The 19,725-nt window shown below is 45.1% G+C and overlaps 1 protein-coding gene and 1 pseudogene across 1 annotated transcript in view; one reads left to right on the top strand and one right to left on the bottom strand.

Moving 5' to 3' along the window:
* LOC116319865 (disks large homolog 4-like) overlaps positions 1 to 10,058 on the bottom strand; it is a 92,731-nt gene extending 82,673 nt beyond the window's left edge. Inside the window, exons 1-3 of the mRNA XM_039608852.1 lie at positions 10,023 to 10,058; positions 7,111 to 7,230; positions 4,742 to 4,812 (exon numbers count right to left, since the gene is read on the bottom strand). Of these exons, the coding sequence (XP_039464786.1) occupies positions 4,742 to 4,812; positions 7,111 to 7,230; positions 10,023 to 10,041 (210 nt within the window). The 5' untranslated portion in view covers positions 10,042 to 10,058. The remainder of the gene's footprint in view (positions 1 to 4,741; positions 4,813 to 7,110; positions 7,231 to 10,022) is intronic.
* Positions 10,059 to 18,169: 8,111 nt separating this feature from the next.
* The window catches only part of LOC120438465, a 44,643-nt pseudogene continuing 43,087 nt past the window's right edge, over positions 18,170 to 19,725 (top strand).

The raw sequence follows: 19,725 nt of genomic DNA, 5'->3' as shown, positions 1-19,725 counted from the left end.
CCACTGAGATGGTCACAAAAACAGCTGCTCAAACCTCGAGGATAATGTGTTTGTTAAACCGTGTTTCCTGTGTTATGGACGTAGTTTTCAGCTCGCCACAATAAAGGTTCATCTTCAGTTTAATACCTCCATCATCCTGAAAGCCTGTGTTTCCACGGTGTCCACGTCACCACGACATCACGAGGTCATGTGTCAGTAGCATGTTCCAGTAGTACCTAATCCAGGGCTCTAGACTAACTTGTTGCCATGGTTGCACTGGTGCGCCTAACTTTTTTTATTAGGTGCACCCAAATCTTTCACCCGCAGTGCCTAACACTTTACATGTTCACTTTTTAAAAATGACCGTCCATACAGACGATATTGATTTGTAAATGATTACCTATCAGTCTTGTCAACACAAAGTTATTTATTTGGAGCACATTTCTACAAAAAAGATAAGTTACCGTATTTTTCGGATTTTAAGGCGCATTAAGCGAAACAAATAGATAAGTCAAACTTTACTTGAAATCCGCTTCATAGGCATGTCTCTGAACTGGTGCCATTTTGGGCTCCTTATACACACACAATACGGTAATATTGTGTTGAAGCACAGTACGTATCACTCCGCAAGGCTCCAGACTACGCTAGCCGTAATGCTCCACCAATCTATGCAGCCGTGCAGCTTCATAGGTCACCAAAGTCGTACTAAAACATTTGTGACAGATTTTTGAGCGCCATGTACCACATGAAATCAGTTCGAGGTCAGTAAACACAACCAGAATTCATACATAAGGCGCACTTTTGAGAAAATTAAAGGATTTTAGGTGCGCCTTATAGTCCAAAAAATACAGTACTGATGAAGTTCTTGTGCTTAAACTGCTTCACTGAGCTGAAATTAAAACTTAAAACATCTCAAGATATATTTAATAAAAAGAAAATCTGAGTTAAAAATGGAGGCTTCAAACTGAACATCTTACATGGGAACCTGAGAGGTCCCGCCCCTGACTATCTCTGATTGGTTTAGATCACGATATCGACGAAATGTGTATCTATTGTTGACCACACAGAGACTTTCAGAGGTGCAGAGACTCTTTGTCGCACCTTTGAGAAATTAGGTCTCATTTGTGACCAAATGGGTTGCACTCTAGAGCCATGACATACTCTGGTAGTCAGTTCTTTTCCATTACAATCGAGTACCACCTAAACTGTGTGGGTTGTCTTTGTCTTTCATATCTGGGTTTCAAAAATGGCGGTTTTGATTTTTGTGACAGAGACACTCTCATCGACTGATGCCGCAGTGGTGTGCAATCTGTTGACGTCACATTTCCAGATCACCTCAGGTCACTTTGGAGCCCCGGCATAGCGGGCAATAAAAACGTACCTGGTACCAGGAGCTAAAAAGTACCTGGTACCAGGAGCTACCACCTAATGGAAAACCCTGAAAACCATGGCGAACCTCCGGAGTAGGTGCTAATGAAAAAGAGTCTTTATTGTCTTAAAGACTGGAACCAGTTCAGCTCATGCAAACATACACGTGTAGAAGAACCAGCAAAGCAGTTAACTCTTTAACATGCTGCAGGAATCAGTCCGGTCTGAGCCAGTTCTCATATGATGTCACTGGACTGGATTGGTCCATTCAAACAACTGCTGCCCAATGAGGAGTCAGCACAGCAAAAGAGTCTGTTTGAATACACAAGAGCTCAGTCTGAGTGTGGGTCCATTAGCAGCACTGATGCAGCTAAAGATAGACGAGGCTATTTCTGATCCAACACATCCATCTCTGTGAGCAGAGAATAGAAGAATATTCCAGCAGTGATGGAGGAGAGGAAACAGGAAGTATCAGAGAACACAGGAGCATAAATGTGCCTTTAAAATGATTAACACTCTTTAATAGGATGCCAACATTATAAACCAACAACGACTGTCAGGAGTTACTGCAGAGGACGAACACAAAGACCAGAGTGAGGAGGACAGCAAACATCAGACAGACCAAACACAGTGCAGCTCCTCCTCATGGCCTCCTACAGGCCTCCATCCTTACGCACGTTTTGCTCCATCTGTTGCTCCGAGAACACGAACGTTACTCACACTGATGAAACTCAGTTTGTGCTGCATGTTTGGGCTGACTCCCTCACAGATCTGTGTTACCCAGGATCATAAACCAGTCCACGTTGCTTGTCCTGAGTGTGTTCAGGCCCAGTCAGAAACACGTGTTCATATGTGACATGGTTTCCTCTCCAAGCTGCAGTCAAACATCGACAGAGATACAGGAAAGTTTTATTCAAAGTAACCACAGCACTGATCTGTGCTCTATTTGTGTTTATGTGATACATAAAACACTTTTGAGCTTGTTCATAATGAAGTTACAGTACTGTGGGGCCCCTGACCCTGATAACAACCATAATCTAACTCATTATTCAGACTCTCTGAGCTCAGACAGGAAACAGCTGAATGTTTCCACATCAGTGTGGATTCAGCGCACAAAGCCATCTGATTGGTCAGAGCTGTTTATCTGCATGCAAAAAATCAGAAAATCGAACTTGCTCCAAAAACTAAATGCTGCAAATTCATTCTGGGACCTTATACAGTATCAGTGTGAACGGCTGTGCTCAGAACAGGTGGGTTTCTCCACAGGTGAGTCTGGACAGTATTTGTAATGCATGAAAATATCACAGAGCTGCTGACTGGATCAAATTTACACTCTTAGTCATTAAACTCACTGAGCTCTGTGACTCTGTCACTGACATCATTTCAAGCTTCTGTGATGAACAAAGTACATGATAATTACACTGTGCTACACTACAGAGTAATGACATGACTGAGATGCACTGTAACACCACAGTCTCAGACTGTGTGATCCACCTGAACCTGAACAACAAGATGTGTTCTCTGTGTTTCCACCTGCTCATTTACATCTCTTCATATTTATGATATTTGTCCACTAACGGTCTTCCTTCCTCCACCTGACAGCATCCTCTCCACCATCGAGCAGCTCACGATCAGAAATAGGCCAGAAAACTTAAAAACATCCCACAGCTTTGCTGCATTCCTGCTGTTTCTCCTCTAACTGTTGCTGTTTGAGCTGAAATGCTCCTGACTGCTCCATCTGTCACACCTGCACGTCTGTCACACCTGCACATCTGTCACACCTGCACGTCTCTCACACCTGCACATCTGTCACACCTGCACGTCTGTCACACCTGCACATCTGTCACACCTGCACATCTGTCACACCTGCACGCCTGTCACACCTGCACGCCTGTCACACCTGTACGTCTGTCACACCTGCACGCCTGTCACACCTGCACGCCTGTCACACCTGTACGTCTCTCACACCTGCACATCTGTCACACCTGTACATCTGTCACACCTGCACGTCTGTCACACCTGCACGTCTGTCACACCTGTATGTCTGTCACACCTGCACATCTGTCACACTTGCACACCCTTGGTGAATCATTGCTCTACCATCAATCACATGATCTCGTGCTGGGGAGGTTGGATGATGCCTCTAAGATTATTAGGACCCTCCACAGACGTGACCTCGTCCTCACAGTCACAGTCGTACCCACACGTGTGGTTATTGCACACCTCTGAGACCAACTTTCCACGCTAATGATGTCACTCAGGTTCATCCTGTGATACAACAGGTGATCAGGCTGAACCGTCCCGTGGCGCCAACAGTGTCTCTAACACTCGGTTCTTTCCTTCAGTTTCCTGTAACGAGCACGCCGGCGAGCGCCACAGGTCAGGGTGACAGTGCAGTTTAACACACGACCTGTTGCAGCCCGCCACCACGTCCTGAACCCAGCTTCAGTTTGGAGGGAAACATGACCGTCTCCGTGACAACAAGCACATGTGAGCCTCGACATGTGACGCGCCGATTCCACATGTGCTCAGCATCCAGCGCACGGCCCTCCTGCTCACAGCTGGCTGCGGCTAGCATCAGCTAACATACGTGCTAATGTGGCTATGCTAACACACACACAGACACACACACACAGACACACACACACAGACACACACACACGGGGGCAGAAAGAGCGAGAGAGAGAGAGAGAGACAGTGGTGTTGAATGAAAACATGAAATCTGAACACACACAAACACACACACGAAACACTGGCTTTGATGCTTCATGAGGACACACACGAGGACATGTATGTGTGTCCTCATAAACCGTGTGTGTGTGTGTGTGTGTGTGTGTTGTGGCGGGTGCGTGCGGGCGGTCTGCTCTTACCTTGGTGGTGACAATGCAGAGGCAGTCCATATCCACACACACACACACACTCACACACACACATTTCCACACACACTCATACACTCATGCTCGCTCTCCCTCTCTCTCTCTCCTCGTTCTTCTGTCTATCCTCCCTCGCTCGCCCGCTCTCTCAGCTCCTCTTTCCTCCGTCTGACAGCACCGAGCGAGCGAGAGAGAGAGAAGGGGGCGAGCGAGCAGTGCAGGAGAGAGCGAGAGATGAAGATGAGGAAGACTGGGGTGTGTGTGTGTGTGTGTGTGTGTGTGCACCTTGAGTCACTCGACAGAAAGAAGACATGAAGAGAGAGAGAGCGAGAGAGAGGGTGAGAGACACAGAGGAAGAGTGAGGGGAGGGGGTGGTGGGGGTTGGGCTCCTGTTGCCATGGTGTTATGCAGCTGTTGCCCCGGCAATGCTGCTGCAGCTGTTGCTAAGTAACAGCAACGGGTGTTTCTATGTGGATTATAAGAGTGTGTGTGTGTGTGTGTGTGTGTGTGTGTGTTCGTACCTGTACAGGTGTGTGTGGTTGGTCCGTCGTCTGGTTCTCACACACTGTCAGCTCGTAAAACTCCTGGATGTCTGCGCGCACACACACACACACACACACACACACACACATTAGTCTGAGTCAGATGAGGTGCAGTTCCTCTGGTGTCCAGCAGAGGCAGCAGTGAGTCAGTCCTCATGTTAAACATGTTTACAGCTGGATACACAGATGTTTTAGTCTCTGTGGATAATTTAAAGTTTGCATCATTGGGGGCGTGGCCTCTTTGACTGACAGGTGGATGTTGATAGTAGTGACTGTAGCTGCTCGCTGTTCGCTAGCTTCACCTGAACTGAACCTCTGAGCCGAGTTTGTGCTGTTGGAGCATTAATAACATGAAAAAGTTGAAATCTTTGACTTATGGAGCCAAAGTCATGTAAATGACAGAGAGGTGTCTGAATTTTGAGAAAAAAGATGGAAATGTTCGGATTTTAAAGTAAGACTATGAGAGAAAAAAACATGATGGACAAACAGGCTGTGATTGGCAGCGTTTGTTGGCTAGAATATTATAAACAAACAAACAGAAGAAGAAAATGGGCCCATGATCAGCCCTCCCTGTGCAGCAGCGCCCCCTGGTGTGGTGCCACACAGCGTGTTCTGACACTCTAAACTCAGATTAAACCTGAATGCACCATCATGAACCCCCGCCTGTCCCACAGTTAAAGGGTCTTTCTGCTCTGTTTCCATTAGTCTGGTCTGGTTAGTGTTCAGGCTGAGTTAGTGCAACCTCATAGAGCCAATCAGATCGCTCAGAGACCCTGCAGGCTCGCATAAAGTGAAACAGTCCTTTAAAAACGGCTCTGCCATTAAACCATCACAGAAACGTCTTCCTCTGAACCTTCATCACAACTGCTGCATGAACAGGTGAGCTCTCACCTGCAGCAGCCAATCAGAGCACAGAGTCCTGTGATGACTCAGTAAACCCCGACCGTCTCAGCCAATCACAGCACTGCCTCAGCCTGTGATGTCACTTCATTAAGACCAGATTAACACAGGCTGAGCAGGCAGTTCTCTGTAAGAGTAATCTATTACTCTGAAGGAGTAATCTGTTACTGCAGTGTGTGAGAACAGCACCAGTGTATGAATGGATACAGCTGTGAATGACTTCATGTTTTTATTATTATGGATGGAAACGTTATAAACACCACATAGTCTGATGAAAACAGCATCATTACTGTGATTTTAAATAATCACATTAATCATTAATTATGAAGTTAAAAGAACAAGTGCTTTAAAACAGGATTTCATGATACAACAACTAAAAACCTCAAATCACAATATTCTACAAAAATATTTAGAAAAGATCAGAAAAAATCTCGTTCAGATGACTGAGAAACATTAAAACTCTCACAATTATAACAAATAAATAAATAAATGGTCCAAAAACTAGTGAGAAATTCAAAGAACATATTTCTGGGAAAACATCCCCAAAATATGAATTAAGCATCAGGAAAAATCTGATTAAAACGTTTTTATTATAACTGAAGAATATGAATGAAAGAGTCAAATTTAAAGTGAATTATAAACTGTTTCTAAATGTTCTACAAATATTATAAATGATAAATATAATGAAAACACACATCTGTGACTCACTATAGGCGAATAAGCTCGTTATATTGATGTTATGTTTCTAAGAATAAAATTATAGAAAACTGCACAAAAATAATTATTTCTGAAAAATCCAAACGCCTCAAACACGCTCTGAAAGTTTTCTAAAAAGGTGAATAATTACATTTTATTGTGAGGAAACAAACCTCAAATATTCATATTTAGTGAGAGAACAGCTCGTTACAGTCATCTAAAGTAATAACGAAATAATAATCATCCTCAAAAGAAGTTAAATATGTCTGAAATTATAAACTGTCAGGAAACAAAACTATTAAAATGTTTCCAAAATAACCCGAGTGTTAAACTGAGACACACTGAGAGTCACACCTGTGACATCTGTGTGTGTGTTACTGTGTGTGTGCGTGTGTTCCTGTCTAGCTATCTTTGTGAGGACCAAAATCTGCATCCTACTCTACTTGTGAGAACCAACAGTCACTTGTGAGGAGACACACACAACAGTCCTCGCAAGTTTGAAGACATTTAAAGGCTTTTTGAGGCTCAAAATGTGGTTTTAGTGTCAAGGTTACAATTAGGTTATGGTTAGCTTTAGGGTCAGGGTTAGACATTCATTTTTAAGGGTTAGGGTAAGGGGCTAGGGAAAGCATCATGTCAATGAAGGTCCTCACTAAGATAGCTGAACGAAAATGTCTGTGTGTATTACTGTGTGTGTGTGTGTGTGTGTGTGTGTGTGTGTGTGTGTGTGTGTGTGTGTGTGTGTGTGTTACCCAGCAGAGCCTGGAACAGGTCACTCTGGAAGATGTTGAGCAGCTTCTCTGCTCGACCTTTGACCCCATCAGCGGCTCCAGCCTGACAGGCTTCCATCACCTGCAGAGCGCGCTCAGTATCTGAGGAGACACCACAGCACACGCTTTACTGGACTCTACTGGACTCTACTGGACTCTACTGTGGTACAAACCCTGTTCTGAGTCATGTAAGCAGTAGGTGACACAGTGAGCTGTCATGACTGTCCATCATGGTCATGTATCACATACATCATGTCTGTGCCTGTGAGAGCAGCTGAGCTGTGGGACCCTGGACTCCAGCAGACACACCTGTGTGTGTTACTGTGTCTGTACAGAGGTCACAGAGGTCACAGAGGTCGTGTTAGGCTTCCTTCCTTTTTTCCAGTAAAGGTAACTGAGACCCCACAGCCTGGTCACACTTTGAAGGTGTAAAGAAGCTCAAAGACGTCTCCAGGAAACATGTGGAAGATCACTTTAACAGTCGGGATACCAGGGGCACATGAGGAGCCCCGCCCCCACACTGCACACCTGTGTGTCCCAGTGCAGAGCATAGCAGACGTGTTTCACATGCTGTGCTGTGACAGTAATGAAGTGCTTTCACAGGTCGGACCTCTCACACTACCAGCATCAACAACATCTGTGTGACATCTGGAAGCACTGAGTACAAATGAAGTGTGAAAGAAAATCCAAAAAAGGATAAAAATATATATAAAAACAGGTCAGTTAGAAATGAATGAATTCCTGGTTATTATTAATCAAACTGTCTGAAAAAATCATTACATTTGCAGGAAACATCAGTAAAGAGAAACTTAAGGACGGTAAATGAAAATAGAACAATATTAATGTGTTTGCTGTAATAACAAACCTCTGCCCAGAGGTCAGCTCTCACAGCTCACCATGGAAGGAACCTGAACATGAGCCAATACTGCTACATCCATCAGCTCCATCACCTCGTGGGGCTGTGGTGCTGTCCTGCTGGCCATTGCTGTTGGTGTTGGGGGGTGTGTGGGTTCCCTTGGGGTGGGTTTCTTGTGCGGTTTGGCGTGGGGGCTGTGCTCCTGACCTGAATGGGGCTTTTGTGGATCTTGGGTGGTGTTCCCTTGGTTACCGGCCTGGCAGCCTGACCCTGGGTTCTTGGGGTGCTCCACCTCCGGGCTGGGGTTCTGGCCGGGCCTGGGGGGCTTGGGTACTGGTTGATGTGTCGCTGAGGCTGTGGGTGGGTGCATCCTGGCGCAGGGGCCTTTGGTGCACTGGTGGAACTGGGGCCTCTTCAGCTGGTGGGGAGGTTGTTACCATCCTTTGCAGGGCGTCTCTGCTCTTGAGGAGTCCACTCCGCAGGTGGGGGAGGGATCTAGCAGAGGTGGAGGAGGAGCTCAACCTGGGTGTCTTGTTTCTTATGTAGTCTGGGAGTTGAGTGAAGTTTGGGGCGGGTGTAGTTTTTCCTCTGTGGGAGGTCAGGTGGACCTCTGTGGAAGGCGCGGCCCCTCCAGGAAGTACTGTCCCACCCCCCAATCCTTTCCTCCCCATCCCCATCTGTCTCCCTCCTCCCGCTCCATCACACCCCCACACATGCAGGGCCTCGGGGTACAGGTGTGTCACTGAGGTGCAGGGAGGCATTCCCCCTCTGGGTCTGGAGGAGAAACGGCCACACCTGCCTGATCCATGAAGCTCAGATCAGCTGTGTCTGCTCTGTGTGAACATCTGTCCACATGTGCAGAGCACTGTGGCTGTGGTGAGTCAGGGTAGGTGTTGTTCCTGCTCTGACCCTCACAGATGAAGCAGCTGTTAGAGTCTCTCTCACACCGACCTGCAGCAGTGACACTTCCAGGAAAAGCCTCCAGCTCCAGGACCTGATCCCCGAGTGTCTTTCACAGGAAAGGAGGAACTCTACATCTGACTACCAAAATAAAAGGTTAGAGTCAGGTGGAGCTCCCTGTGTCCTCCACACTGTCTGAGACGACTGTGAGGTCATCATGAGACACACCCACCTCCATCAGCTGTGCACAATGCAGGTCCACTAAGACTTACAGAAGACCCACCCACTCACTCAGTCATGTGTGGACCCCATCAGCATCAAACCTGAAAGAACCTCAGATGGAGGAGGGGTGGAGTCAGAAACCAGCTGCAGCTGCAGCTGCTCCACCCACAGTGCAGGAGCAGGTCTCCTCCATCTGTGATAAGCTGACCAGACTGCTCTCTGTACACAGAGCCCTGTATGAGCAGATCATGTGACAGCAGGCCTGCCTCTCACCTGTGAGCCCGTCACCTGTTCATGCAGAGATTTAATCATGTGTGTTAGAGTCCGTCGGGTCATGAGGACAGCAGACCTCCCTCTGCCTCCTCTGAGGGGTTTACAAACCGTAACCCAGAGTGATGACCCGCCTCCTCCCAGCAGGACACACCTGAGACTCTCCTCCAACAGGTGGTGTCCTGAGCCTCCTCAGAGCTCCATACCTGAGGATCCTGTCAGCTCCTGCACCCACAGAAACCATGAAACCTGCTTTGGCCCTGAGCTCTGATCAGCTGGTCCGTCCGTCCGTCAGCCTTAAATAAAGTTTCACTTTGAATCCAGCAGCTCGTGTCAGGAGCTCAGGTCACATGATGCTCAGGCTTCCTGTATGACCCACTCTCAGGTCAGACCAGGAAAACCAGTCGAAACAAGATGAACCCCAGTGTAACCATGGTGACCAACACAGGTCAAAGGTCACGCAGACAGTAGATTTTTATATATACCAGTGAGGAGAACAGGAAGTGAAAGACAAGAAGAAGTAGAAGAAGAAGAGGCTGAGGACGAACCACAGGAGTGAACAGACACACACACACACACCTTTCAGAACAAACAAACAAACAAACAAACAAACAAACAGAACGCTGATGTGGAAAAAGCGTCTCACCTTCTCTCTTCAGCGGCATGTCGTCTCTCTGATCCTCACTAATCCTCTTTGGGGATTTTACACTCGCAGTGCACTCTGGGTAACAGAGTCCTAATCCCTCCTTACTGAGGCCCCGCCCATCTCCAGTTCACGGGACTGGATGATGCTGTTGGTGTCAGTGAGAGTCACCGTGGTTTAAACTGAGCTGATGAAGGAAAACATTTAAATAAATGTAATTAAGTGTTCAGACGTCTGGGTCAAACTCAAGAGTCCATGACAGAGACAGACGCATTACTGAGGCATCACTGAGGCATCGATCAGCTGAGAAAACTCTACAATAACACACACGACTGAGATCAGATTTATGTGACAGATCAGAGTAAATATTAAAGATGAAGTCAAAACTGATGAAAGCAAAAACAAGTCTCAGATGAGATATGGGTCAGGTGACACTTTGAATTCTTTGAGGTGTGAATATAAATGATCATTAAGTGTCACGTCTGTTATCACACGTTCTGAAAATAAGAATTGTGTTATTATTGCTGAGCTCAGAGCTGCTTTATACTGACAAATCAAATAAATAAAGTCTTGATTTTTATTTGAAGGGTTCAAATGAAGCAGGTTGTTTCAGCATGTCAGTCTAACAGAGATCAGACTGAAGTGTGTTAAACAGAGTTGTTACTCTGTAACTGTAGCAGTTAATTAAAAGAGCAAAATAATGAATTTCCTCAATCATTGATGCACTTTATGAATAGCTGGAGCCGCCTGGTGGACAAATACTGCAACTGCACTGTTCAGGTTCCTGCACAGCACATGCCTCAGCAAATAGCTTCTTTATCAGCCTTATCTCTTGCTTTCACGTGGCAAGTCTTTCATCTGTATTCATTGAGAGACTTGAATGCTCATCCCAAAGAAATTAATTAATTAAAAAAACATGTTAGTTTCTGTATGTTTATTAGTGAAAACATTCTCACAGTGGTAATTGTATTTTCTTATAAGCAGTGGCTACTGGCAGAATCCCGTGTCTGCAGAGTCTAAGGGAAAAACTTACCTTCTTGTGGTTGACTATCACTCTGGATTCGTTGAATAGAACAAAATCAAACAATATCATTACCCACCTGAAACCTTTCTTTGCCCGTCATGGTATCCCAGAGGTCCTCATGTCCGATAATGGGCCACAGTATTCAGGTTGAACCTTTGCAGACTTCGCAGCAGCGTACGGCTTTAAACACAAGCAGCCCCAAGTTTCCATAAAGTAGACACGGCAAACTTCAACAGGTGCCACCGCGCAAAGCCTTTATGCAGCCTGTCCCCAGCAAGTTTGGGTGACTGATGTCAACACTGCAGGCACTGTTATCCAAAATCACTCTACACCCCGATCATACACAGTGGAGCTACCACAAGGGACTGTGAGGCGTAATCGCGTGCATTTGATTCCTTTAAGTGCACCAGTGCAGGACCCTGCTAATGATAATGTTGCAGAAACCACAAACACCCACTGTGATCCCTGCTACACCTGTTAACACCGATGTGGTCAGAACCAAGTCAGGGAGGGCAACAGTTAAACCTACAAAGTTAGATCTGTAAGAGGAAAAAGGTTGTTGTTTTATAACTGTTATAATGGTTTTGTAGAGTGAAACGAATCAAACAGAGTCGTCAAAAAAAGAAGAAGGGAGGGAAATAAAAACAAAAGGTTAAAAATGTAATGCAGTTTGTTTGACAGATGTTTCTGTCCAGTGGTGGTCCTAGCCTGTTTGGCGCCCCGGGCGAACACGCCCCCTGGCGCCCCCACCCCCCACCCCCCCCCCCCACACACACACATACAGTTAAGCCCATAATTATTCATACCCCTGGCAAATTTTGACTTAAAGTTACTTTTATTCAACTAGCAAGTTATTTTTTGACTGGAAATGACACAGGCGTCTCACAAAAGATAATAAGATGATGTACAAGATGCATCATTGTGGAAAAAATATTTCTCAGCTTTTATTTACATTTGAGCAAAAAGTATCATGTCCAGAATTATTCATACCCTTTACAAACTGTCACAGTCTCTGGGAAAATCCAAAGTTCCATACCATTCCAAATAGTCAAAGCTGTTCTAAAGCATCCTAATTACCCTGATTAATTGGAAATAGCTGTTTTGATCAACTCAACAGGTGAAAAACAGCAGCTCTCTGCAGGTGGTCTGTGGACATTCATGGCTAAGACAAAGGAACTCAGTGAGGACCTGCAGCTGTGCATTGTGGCTGCTCACAAGTGAGGAATGGGCTACAAGGCCATATCCAAATGTTTTCAAGTTCCAGTGGCTACAGTGCAAAGTATTATTAAAAAATACAAGATGTTCCGCACTGTGGAAAATCTCAGAGGACGTTGTCGGAAGCCAAAAGTGAAACCTGTGTTGGCCAGGAGAATAGTGAGAGAGGTGAAAAAGAATCCAAGGATCACCACCAAGGCCATTCTGGTGAATCTGGGCTCTGCTGGTGGCAATGTCTCAAGGCAGACAGTCCAACGGACACTGTTGGGTTCCACGGATGCAGACCAAGAAAACGCCACTTCTCCAGGCACTTCTAAGGAAAAGAAGTGCCTGCTCATTTGGCCTTTGCAAATGCTCATCTGGACAAAGAAGAAGATTTCTGGTCTTCAGTGTTATGGTCAGATGAAACAAAAATTGAATTATTTGGTCACAATGATGTTGCCTTCATTTGGCATGAAAAATGGAGAAGCCTTCAACCCAAAGAACACCATCCCCACTGTCAAACATGGTGGTGGGAACCTAATGCTTTGGGGTGTTTTTTACCAATGGACCATGGAACCTAATCACAGTAAACAGCACCATGAAAAAGAGCAATACATGAAGATTCTCAACAACAACATCAGGCAGTCTGCAGAAAAACTTGGCCTTGGGAACCAGTGGACATTTTAGCACGACAATGACCCAAAACATACAGCAAACGTGGTGAAGAAATGGTTAGCAGACACCAACATTAACGTTTTGCAGTGGCCTAGCCAGAGTCCTGACTTGAATCCAATTGAGAATCTGTGGAGGAGCTAAAGATCAGGGTGATGGCAAGAAGACCCTCCAACCTGAAAGATTTGGAGCTCATTGCTAAAGATGAATGGGCAAAATGCCTGTGGAGACATGCAAAAGCTGGTCTGCAATTATAGGAAGCGTTTGATTGCTGTAATAGCCAATAAAGGCTTTTTTCTATTGATTATTGAGAAGGGTATGAATAATTCTGGACATGATACTTTTGCTAAAATATAAATAAAACCTGAGAAATATTTTTTTCCACAATGATGCCTCTTGTACATCGTCTTATTATCTTTGGGAGACACCTGTGTCATTTCTGATCAAAAAGAACTTGCTTGTTGAACAAAAGTAACTTTAAGTCAAAATTCGGCAGGGGTATGAATAATTATGGGCTTAACTGTATATGACCCTATATATGAAGAGAGAGAGAGTATGCATAGTATGCAAACGGCTACCAAACAGACATCATAATTCGTCATATAATGGGAACAGGACAAATCAACAATTGACACTGACTAATTAATATTATATTATTGTATATATTGTTTGGAGTTTAGTCTCTTACTGTTACTATTTTTACCATTTCTTCTTGGAGGAACTGTAACCCACATAATTTCCTTAGGGATTAATAAAGTATTCTGATTCTTCATGTTTTAGGATACATGACCTGCCATTATCCAATGACACATCTGCTTACCTGTATCTTTTGCTCGTTTCTCCTTGTAGGAGCCATAATTAAATGTATTGAATTTTAATGATCACTGGGTTTTCATTTGTTTGGCTATGGTGATGTGTAACGAGAGTCACGTGGGACATTAAGAGGGCGTTGTCAGTCTGTCTTTCACTGGTTTGATTTTGACAGAGAGGAGGGCTGGGTAGCTGTAGTTTTTGTTGACCGCAGCACAACGAGTTTCCCCTTGTTGCATTAGAGCTGTGATGTTTTAAGAGTTTGAATCGCGAGCCGATCACATTGCTCTGTAAACTTTTCAAGCACTTTAATAAACAAGCAAGAAATTCCACCTCTCGCATTATTGCGTAAAGTTGACAGCGCGTCAGGCAAATAGGCAGGCTCCACCCCCAGCCTCTAGCGACTGTGGAAGTCGCTACACTCCTCCTCTTCTTTTCTCTGTTTTTTTAAACTTTAAAAACGGGTTGTGTGTGAGACTTTAAATCAACAAAATATAAAATATAAATTTTAAATTGTTATTGATCCCTTTACCCCGAGTCCTAAAGTGTATATTTATTTTCTTACTCTTCTTATATTTATTGTTTGTTTACTTGCACTGCTGTAACTGGAGCCTCGTCGTCTCGTCTCTCTATATACTGGACTGTATGTAGCGGAGATGACAATAAAGTTTACTTTGACTTCAGCAGCGCGCAGGCGCACCGAGGGCTCTCGCGCTCACTTTTCGCCTATAGAATTTCGAAAAAACATCGGTGCAAATTATAAGTCTGTATCATAATGTCTGCTGTTTTCGTGTTGTTGGTTTGTTTTTATTTTGTTTTATTTTGCGAGTTGGTTATTAGATGCTGCTCCAGCCAGCCAGAGACTCCCCCGCCGCCCGCCGCCCCGCCCTCTCCTCCCTGTGCCGCAAGCAGCAGGCGCACCTCGCAAACAGAGGGCGCCCTTACTCCCAGGAAATGGCCGATAGAAAACCGATCGGTGCCTATGCCATTCCTAATATGCGCTGGCATGATGTCGGGGCAGCATGAGTACGAGCAATTTTTTTTTTTGACGATGCCCGTGATGCCGCCCCCCACCACGATGCCGCCCCGGGCAACCGCCCGTGTCGCCCGTATCTAAAACCGCTACTGTTTCTGTCTTTGAAAAAGAAGAAAAATCAAAATCCACTCGAAAGTTCTGAGACAAGAAATATTCAGTTTTTGTTTAAAAGGGGAGATGTGGTGTATTCATAACTGGCCCCGGTACATTTGGTGTATGTGTTTATTGTTCGATTGTGTAATTACGTGTTACGCACTGGCAATGCATGCCGGGAGGCGGTAATACAGTAAAGAGATGGTCCAAAAGTTGATTGTGTTTCCCCCAGTCTGAGAAACTGTAATGTTTATAAGGTTGTAAACCTGCAGTCAGCTGAGACTGAAGGAGTCACCTGGATGAGTGACCAAACGTTTCTCCCACAAAACGCTACGTCCAGATGAACAGATTCAACTTTTGGAGAGTCACCAGTTAATCTGCGACACCAGTTAAACTGGAACACCGGTCCGTTTGCTGGAAATGAGGGAGGAGCCGTGAAAGTGAAAGTGTTGAGCCTCCGTTCAGAGCAGCAGGAGGAGGAAGGTGGAGCTGAGGCAGGTGAGTGTTAACATGAATATGTTTCTTCTTATGACATAAAATAATTCCACGGTGTTCGTGTCTGTGGGTGAAACGTGAGGCCGCTGTTCCAGATCAACAAGTGTCACAGGTTGATCTGTAGGCTGTGGCACTTGGCCAGAGGTGGCGCTGGTTGACTCGAGTCCATGTTAGTGCAAACAAAGTAAACTGCACGCTTTAGTTGTGAAGCAAAAACGCTGAAACCGGAGAAATAAAACGTGCGAGGGGAACGATAACGACGACAAGAGTCCCCCGATCGTTTATTCTCGCTGTCCTGTGAACAACACCGGCGTGGTGTTAACTGTTTGCTGTTTTCGCGATCGCGTCGCGCATGAGGATATCACCAGGTAAACTCGCGACATTTTTAAACATTTTGTTGTTCAACAGCATCAAGACTGACGGAGTGTGTTTGAGATAACCTCACAAGTGTCACAGATGACATATTTGGCGTTTTTTTGCTGGTTTGTCGGTAGCAGCTCCTGAAACGCAAGACTGCCACACATCTGTTCGACCAACGCCAGTTGATCTAAACGCCAGTTGATCCGGAACACCGGTCGGTCCTCTGAGCGCTGGTTTCCTGGAAGTACAAAGCGGAAGTGAGTTTAGCGGAGCCTCCGTGAGAGCAGGAGGAGAGTGAAGCTGTGCTGAGGCAGGTGAGTGTAACACCGACATTACTGTGTCTCTGCGGCGGGAACGAGAGGCTCCGTCAGCGGAGGCAACAATTAAAGACTTAAATTATCAAAGTAAAGAACTTGGTGTCGTAAGAGGCCGCGCGCCCTTATCAGGGGATTTTTAAAACTAAAATGGCGACAGCGGAAAAGTCGCGGGCCGTTTCTTAATATGCGTACTTGTGTTCTCGTGGATTCAAGTACACGCGTGATACTTCATCATCACAGACCAAATACTGCTCCGATTCAAAGTCCGCATCAGGCCACGCACGCTAAAAGAGTCCGTCAGAGGAGTTCAGGCTGACTTTGTTAAACGGTGACGCCACTTCCTGTTGTCAGTCCCGTCGTGACCGAGCTTTCTGTTGCTCTGGTATCTGATATTGATTATAAAGAGGCGGAAACATCAGGTCTGATCTGAAAATCTCTTCATAAAAAACTGTTTTTAAGTAAACAAAGTTCGTGTGAGGCCGCGCGCTCATTGGATAACGACCTGTCAATATCAAGTTTTGAGCCAATGAGCGTGTGGAGTCTAATTAAGCCCCGCCCCTATCGTGATTTTTTTTTTTTTTTAACTAAAATGGCGACAGAGGAAAACTAATCTGTCACAGAGCAGAGGCTGGACTCAGTTTGTATCACTTTCATACATCATTTATTCAACAGGTTATAAATAAAGGTAGAACAGGACTCTCACTGACATTCAAATATCTTTAGAGACAAACTGCAACAATATAACAATAATGTTTTTAAAGAGAGTTCAAGTCATGAAAAAGTTTGATTGTTATGTAGGACACAGAAGGTACAACAACACAGTCATAGATATAGTTGTAAATCAGGCCATTTCTTTATATATATGTAGTACACACACACACACAGACACACACACACAGACATATCAGCAGCCACTTTCAGTCATGACACTAGAAAATGTTCACTTGTTCCACTGACAGAGTTTTTCACTTATTACCATCAGAAACTTCTTGTATTAAGTAAGAGATCAGCCGATGGAGTCACTGTCTTCAAACAGGTTCATATATGTCAGTGAAACGTTACAAGGTTCTTCCACTGCTGGTGTTCAGGTTCTTCTTGGAGACAGTGGAGGAAACATGTGGTCTTACAGGCCTAACGTGACACAGTCTGTCAGCAGACGGTGGGCGTTTATCAATATGCGTACTTGTGCGTACTTGCGTTCTCGTGTACTCGTGATACGTCATCAGTCGGAGACCAAGTACTGTTCCAATTGGCACGCATCAAGCCGAGAACGCAAAAAGTCCCGGATGTGTTCTCGATCCGCCCGTTTTATCAAGCATGCATCGGTGTGGACTTGGTACAGCTATATATCCCAGAATGCATTTGGTCCAAAACTCAACAGCGGACTCCCGGCACATCGTTTTCAAGCCCTCCCGCTCGCGGACTTCTCACTACTCAGGTTAAAGAAACCCCAGCAGCTGTCTATAGTATTGAGTGTCCACTAAAATAGAAATAAAAGCGTTCTAACATCTCACCTGCTTGTTTTTATTAAGGTATGTACACGTATGTACATGTACACTATTTTTATTAATAGAGGTTTCACTACTGAGGTTAAAAATGATATATAAGTCACTTAGATCACTTCTAAATGTTAATGTTTGGTTTATTTCAGTGTTTTATTTGTTCCTGAGTAAACCGGTTTGGCTGTGATTACAGTTAAGCTTCATAACATGTTACTCACAGTTAAATTAAGAGGGACGGCAGTAAAACTCCGGACCTGTGACATCATCACGCACGCAGGTGTTCCAATTGTACATATCGCGAGTCCGTGCTCGCGTTCTCGGTGGTACGTACTCACCGAGAACGCGAGCACGCATCGCAGCATTTTGGGCATTGAGAAACGGCCAACGTGTCTCAGGATCAGAGTTTACCAGAGAGAGAGGCCTGTGCTGCTCACAAGCAGCACTTTGGTTTAATGAGGTCACTTCCTGCAGTGACCCTCAGCTTCTCTCCAGAGGAGCCGTAACATGTGACTCCTCACCGTGATGATGATCCCAGTCTGAGCTCCTTCATCAACCTGATCATGTAGCTGTGACAACGTTTGTCTAAAGAGCACAAAGAGCCGATGAACACATGAAGTGTAGGAAACATCAGTCAGACTCAGAGGATGATAGTCAGCACGCTGGCAGCTTACCAACCTGTGATTGGTCCTCCTGATGACCAGCAGGGTCATGTGACCGCTTTGCCTCAAGTTTCTCCCACTGTGTTTGGTGACCTGTCACCCACTGCCACACTGGTTAATGTGACCGTACGTGATCACTGCTGTGTGTCTGTGTATGTGGAGGTCAGACCCTGTGAATAATGTGATGGTTTTGGTGTTTTGTAAAGACTCTGAGCCTGTAAAATGACTGTTTAGGGCCAAAGCTCCAACATTAGAGTCAGTGTGATGCTTCCACTACAACAGCACTGTCTGTGTTTACCTCTCAGACTAACTCCACCCTGACATCCCAAAGATGGAGGAAGAGGACGGAGCAGCAGCTGCTGCTGTGAGGAGTGACTGGTTTACACAAACACCTCTGCATTACCATCATGGACCTGCAGCATTAAAGTAAGAACACGACTGACTTTATTAGTCACTTAAACATGACAGAATCATTGAACTGTGATTGGCTCAAGCTGTTTGATCTGAGTTTGGTTTCTTGTTGTTTTCCTGCTGAGATCAGTTGAAGTGAAGTCAGTGCAGCAGAATCAGAAGAGCTGAGAACAAACTGACTTCATTCACATCACAGAGAGAAATACTGGCTGATGATTGGCTGACCTGTCAGCGTTATCAGGCAGCCACAGTATCACAGAGTGATCAGCTGATCACATGGCTGTCAGAGAGGACTGATCATGATGTTTGTTTGCAGAGGTCAGAGGTCACAGTCTCCAGTGTCCAGCTGTGTGTCTTTGAGGAGTGACTGGTCCAGAGGAAGACCTCCAGACTTCAGTCATGAACCTGCACCAACAATGTAATAGACTCATTTATGGTTGTTTTTAAGTCTGAGACCACTTTACAATTTTATATATTTATCCATAATGTGATTTAAATCTTCATCGAATGTTCACAGAAATCCTAAAAGTAGAGAAAGAGAAGGAGAAACCAAGTGAGAGAAGAATATTAGACTTGTTTTCAAGTAAATGATCCAGAATAAAACCTACTGTTACATTTATATCTGAGTTTTATGTTTATGAGAACATGTTTGTGTTTGCAGAGGTCAGAGGTCACAGTCTCCAGTATCCAGCTGTGTCTCTGTGAGGAGTGACTGGTCCAGAGGAAGACCTCCAGACTTCAGTCATGAACCTGCACCAACAATGTTCTTCAGTCATGGAGCTCAGCTGACCATGTAAGAGAGCTGCTGACTCACAGAGTTCAAAGGTTGTTTGCATTTGGGAGCCAGTTCAGCTCCATATATCACAGGTTTGATTCCAACCATGGGCCTCTTGCTGCGTGTCCTCCCTCACTGTCTCTGTCCTCTGTCCTGTCTGAAAGGTCCTCGCTGTCCTCTCAGACAAAGGCAAAGAGGATGTTTAAAAGTCTGAACTCAGACCAGAACATTTTGCTCAGGTTCTTGTAGGGGTGGGCGATATAAACGATATACGATAGAAACAATATAGATTTGGCCAACGATAGAGATTTTGACTATATCGCTCTATCGCGATAGCGCATGTTGATGATGTCAT

Source organism: Oreochromis aureus, linkage group 3, assembly GCF_013358895.1.
Source record: "Oreochromis aureus strain Israel breed Guangdong linkage group 3, ZZ_aureus, whole genome shotgun sequence".
In the NCBI taxonomy this organism is placed as follows: Eukaryota; Metazoa; Chordata; class Actinopteri; order Cichliformes; family Cichlidae; genus Oreochromis; species Oreochromis aureus.
The sequence above is the reverse complement of the archived record's forward strand: the minus strand, read 5'-3'. Positions and strand labels throughout refer to the sequence as shown.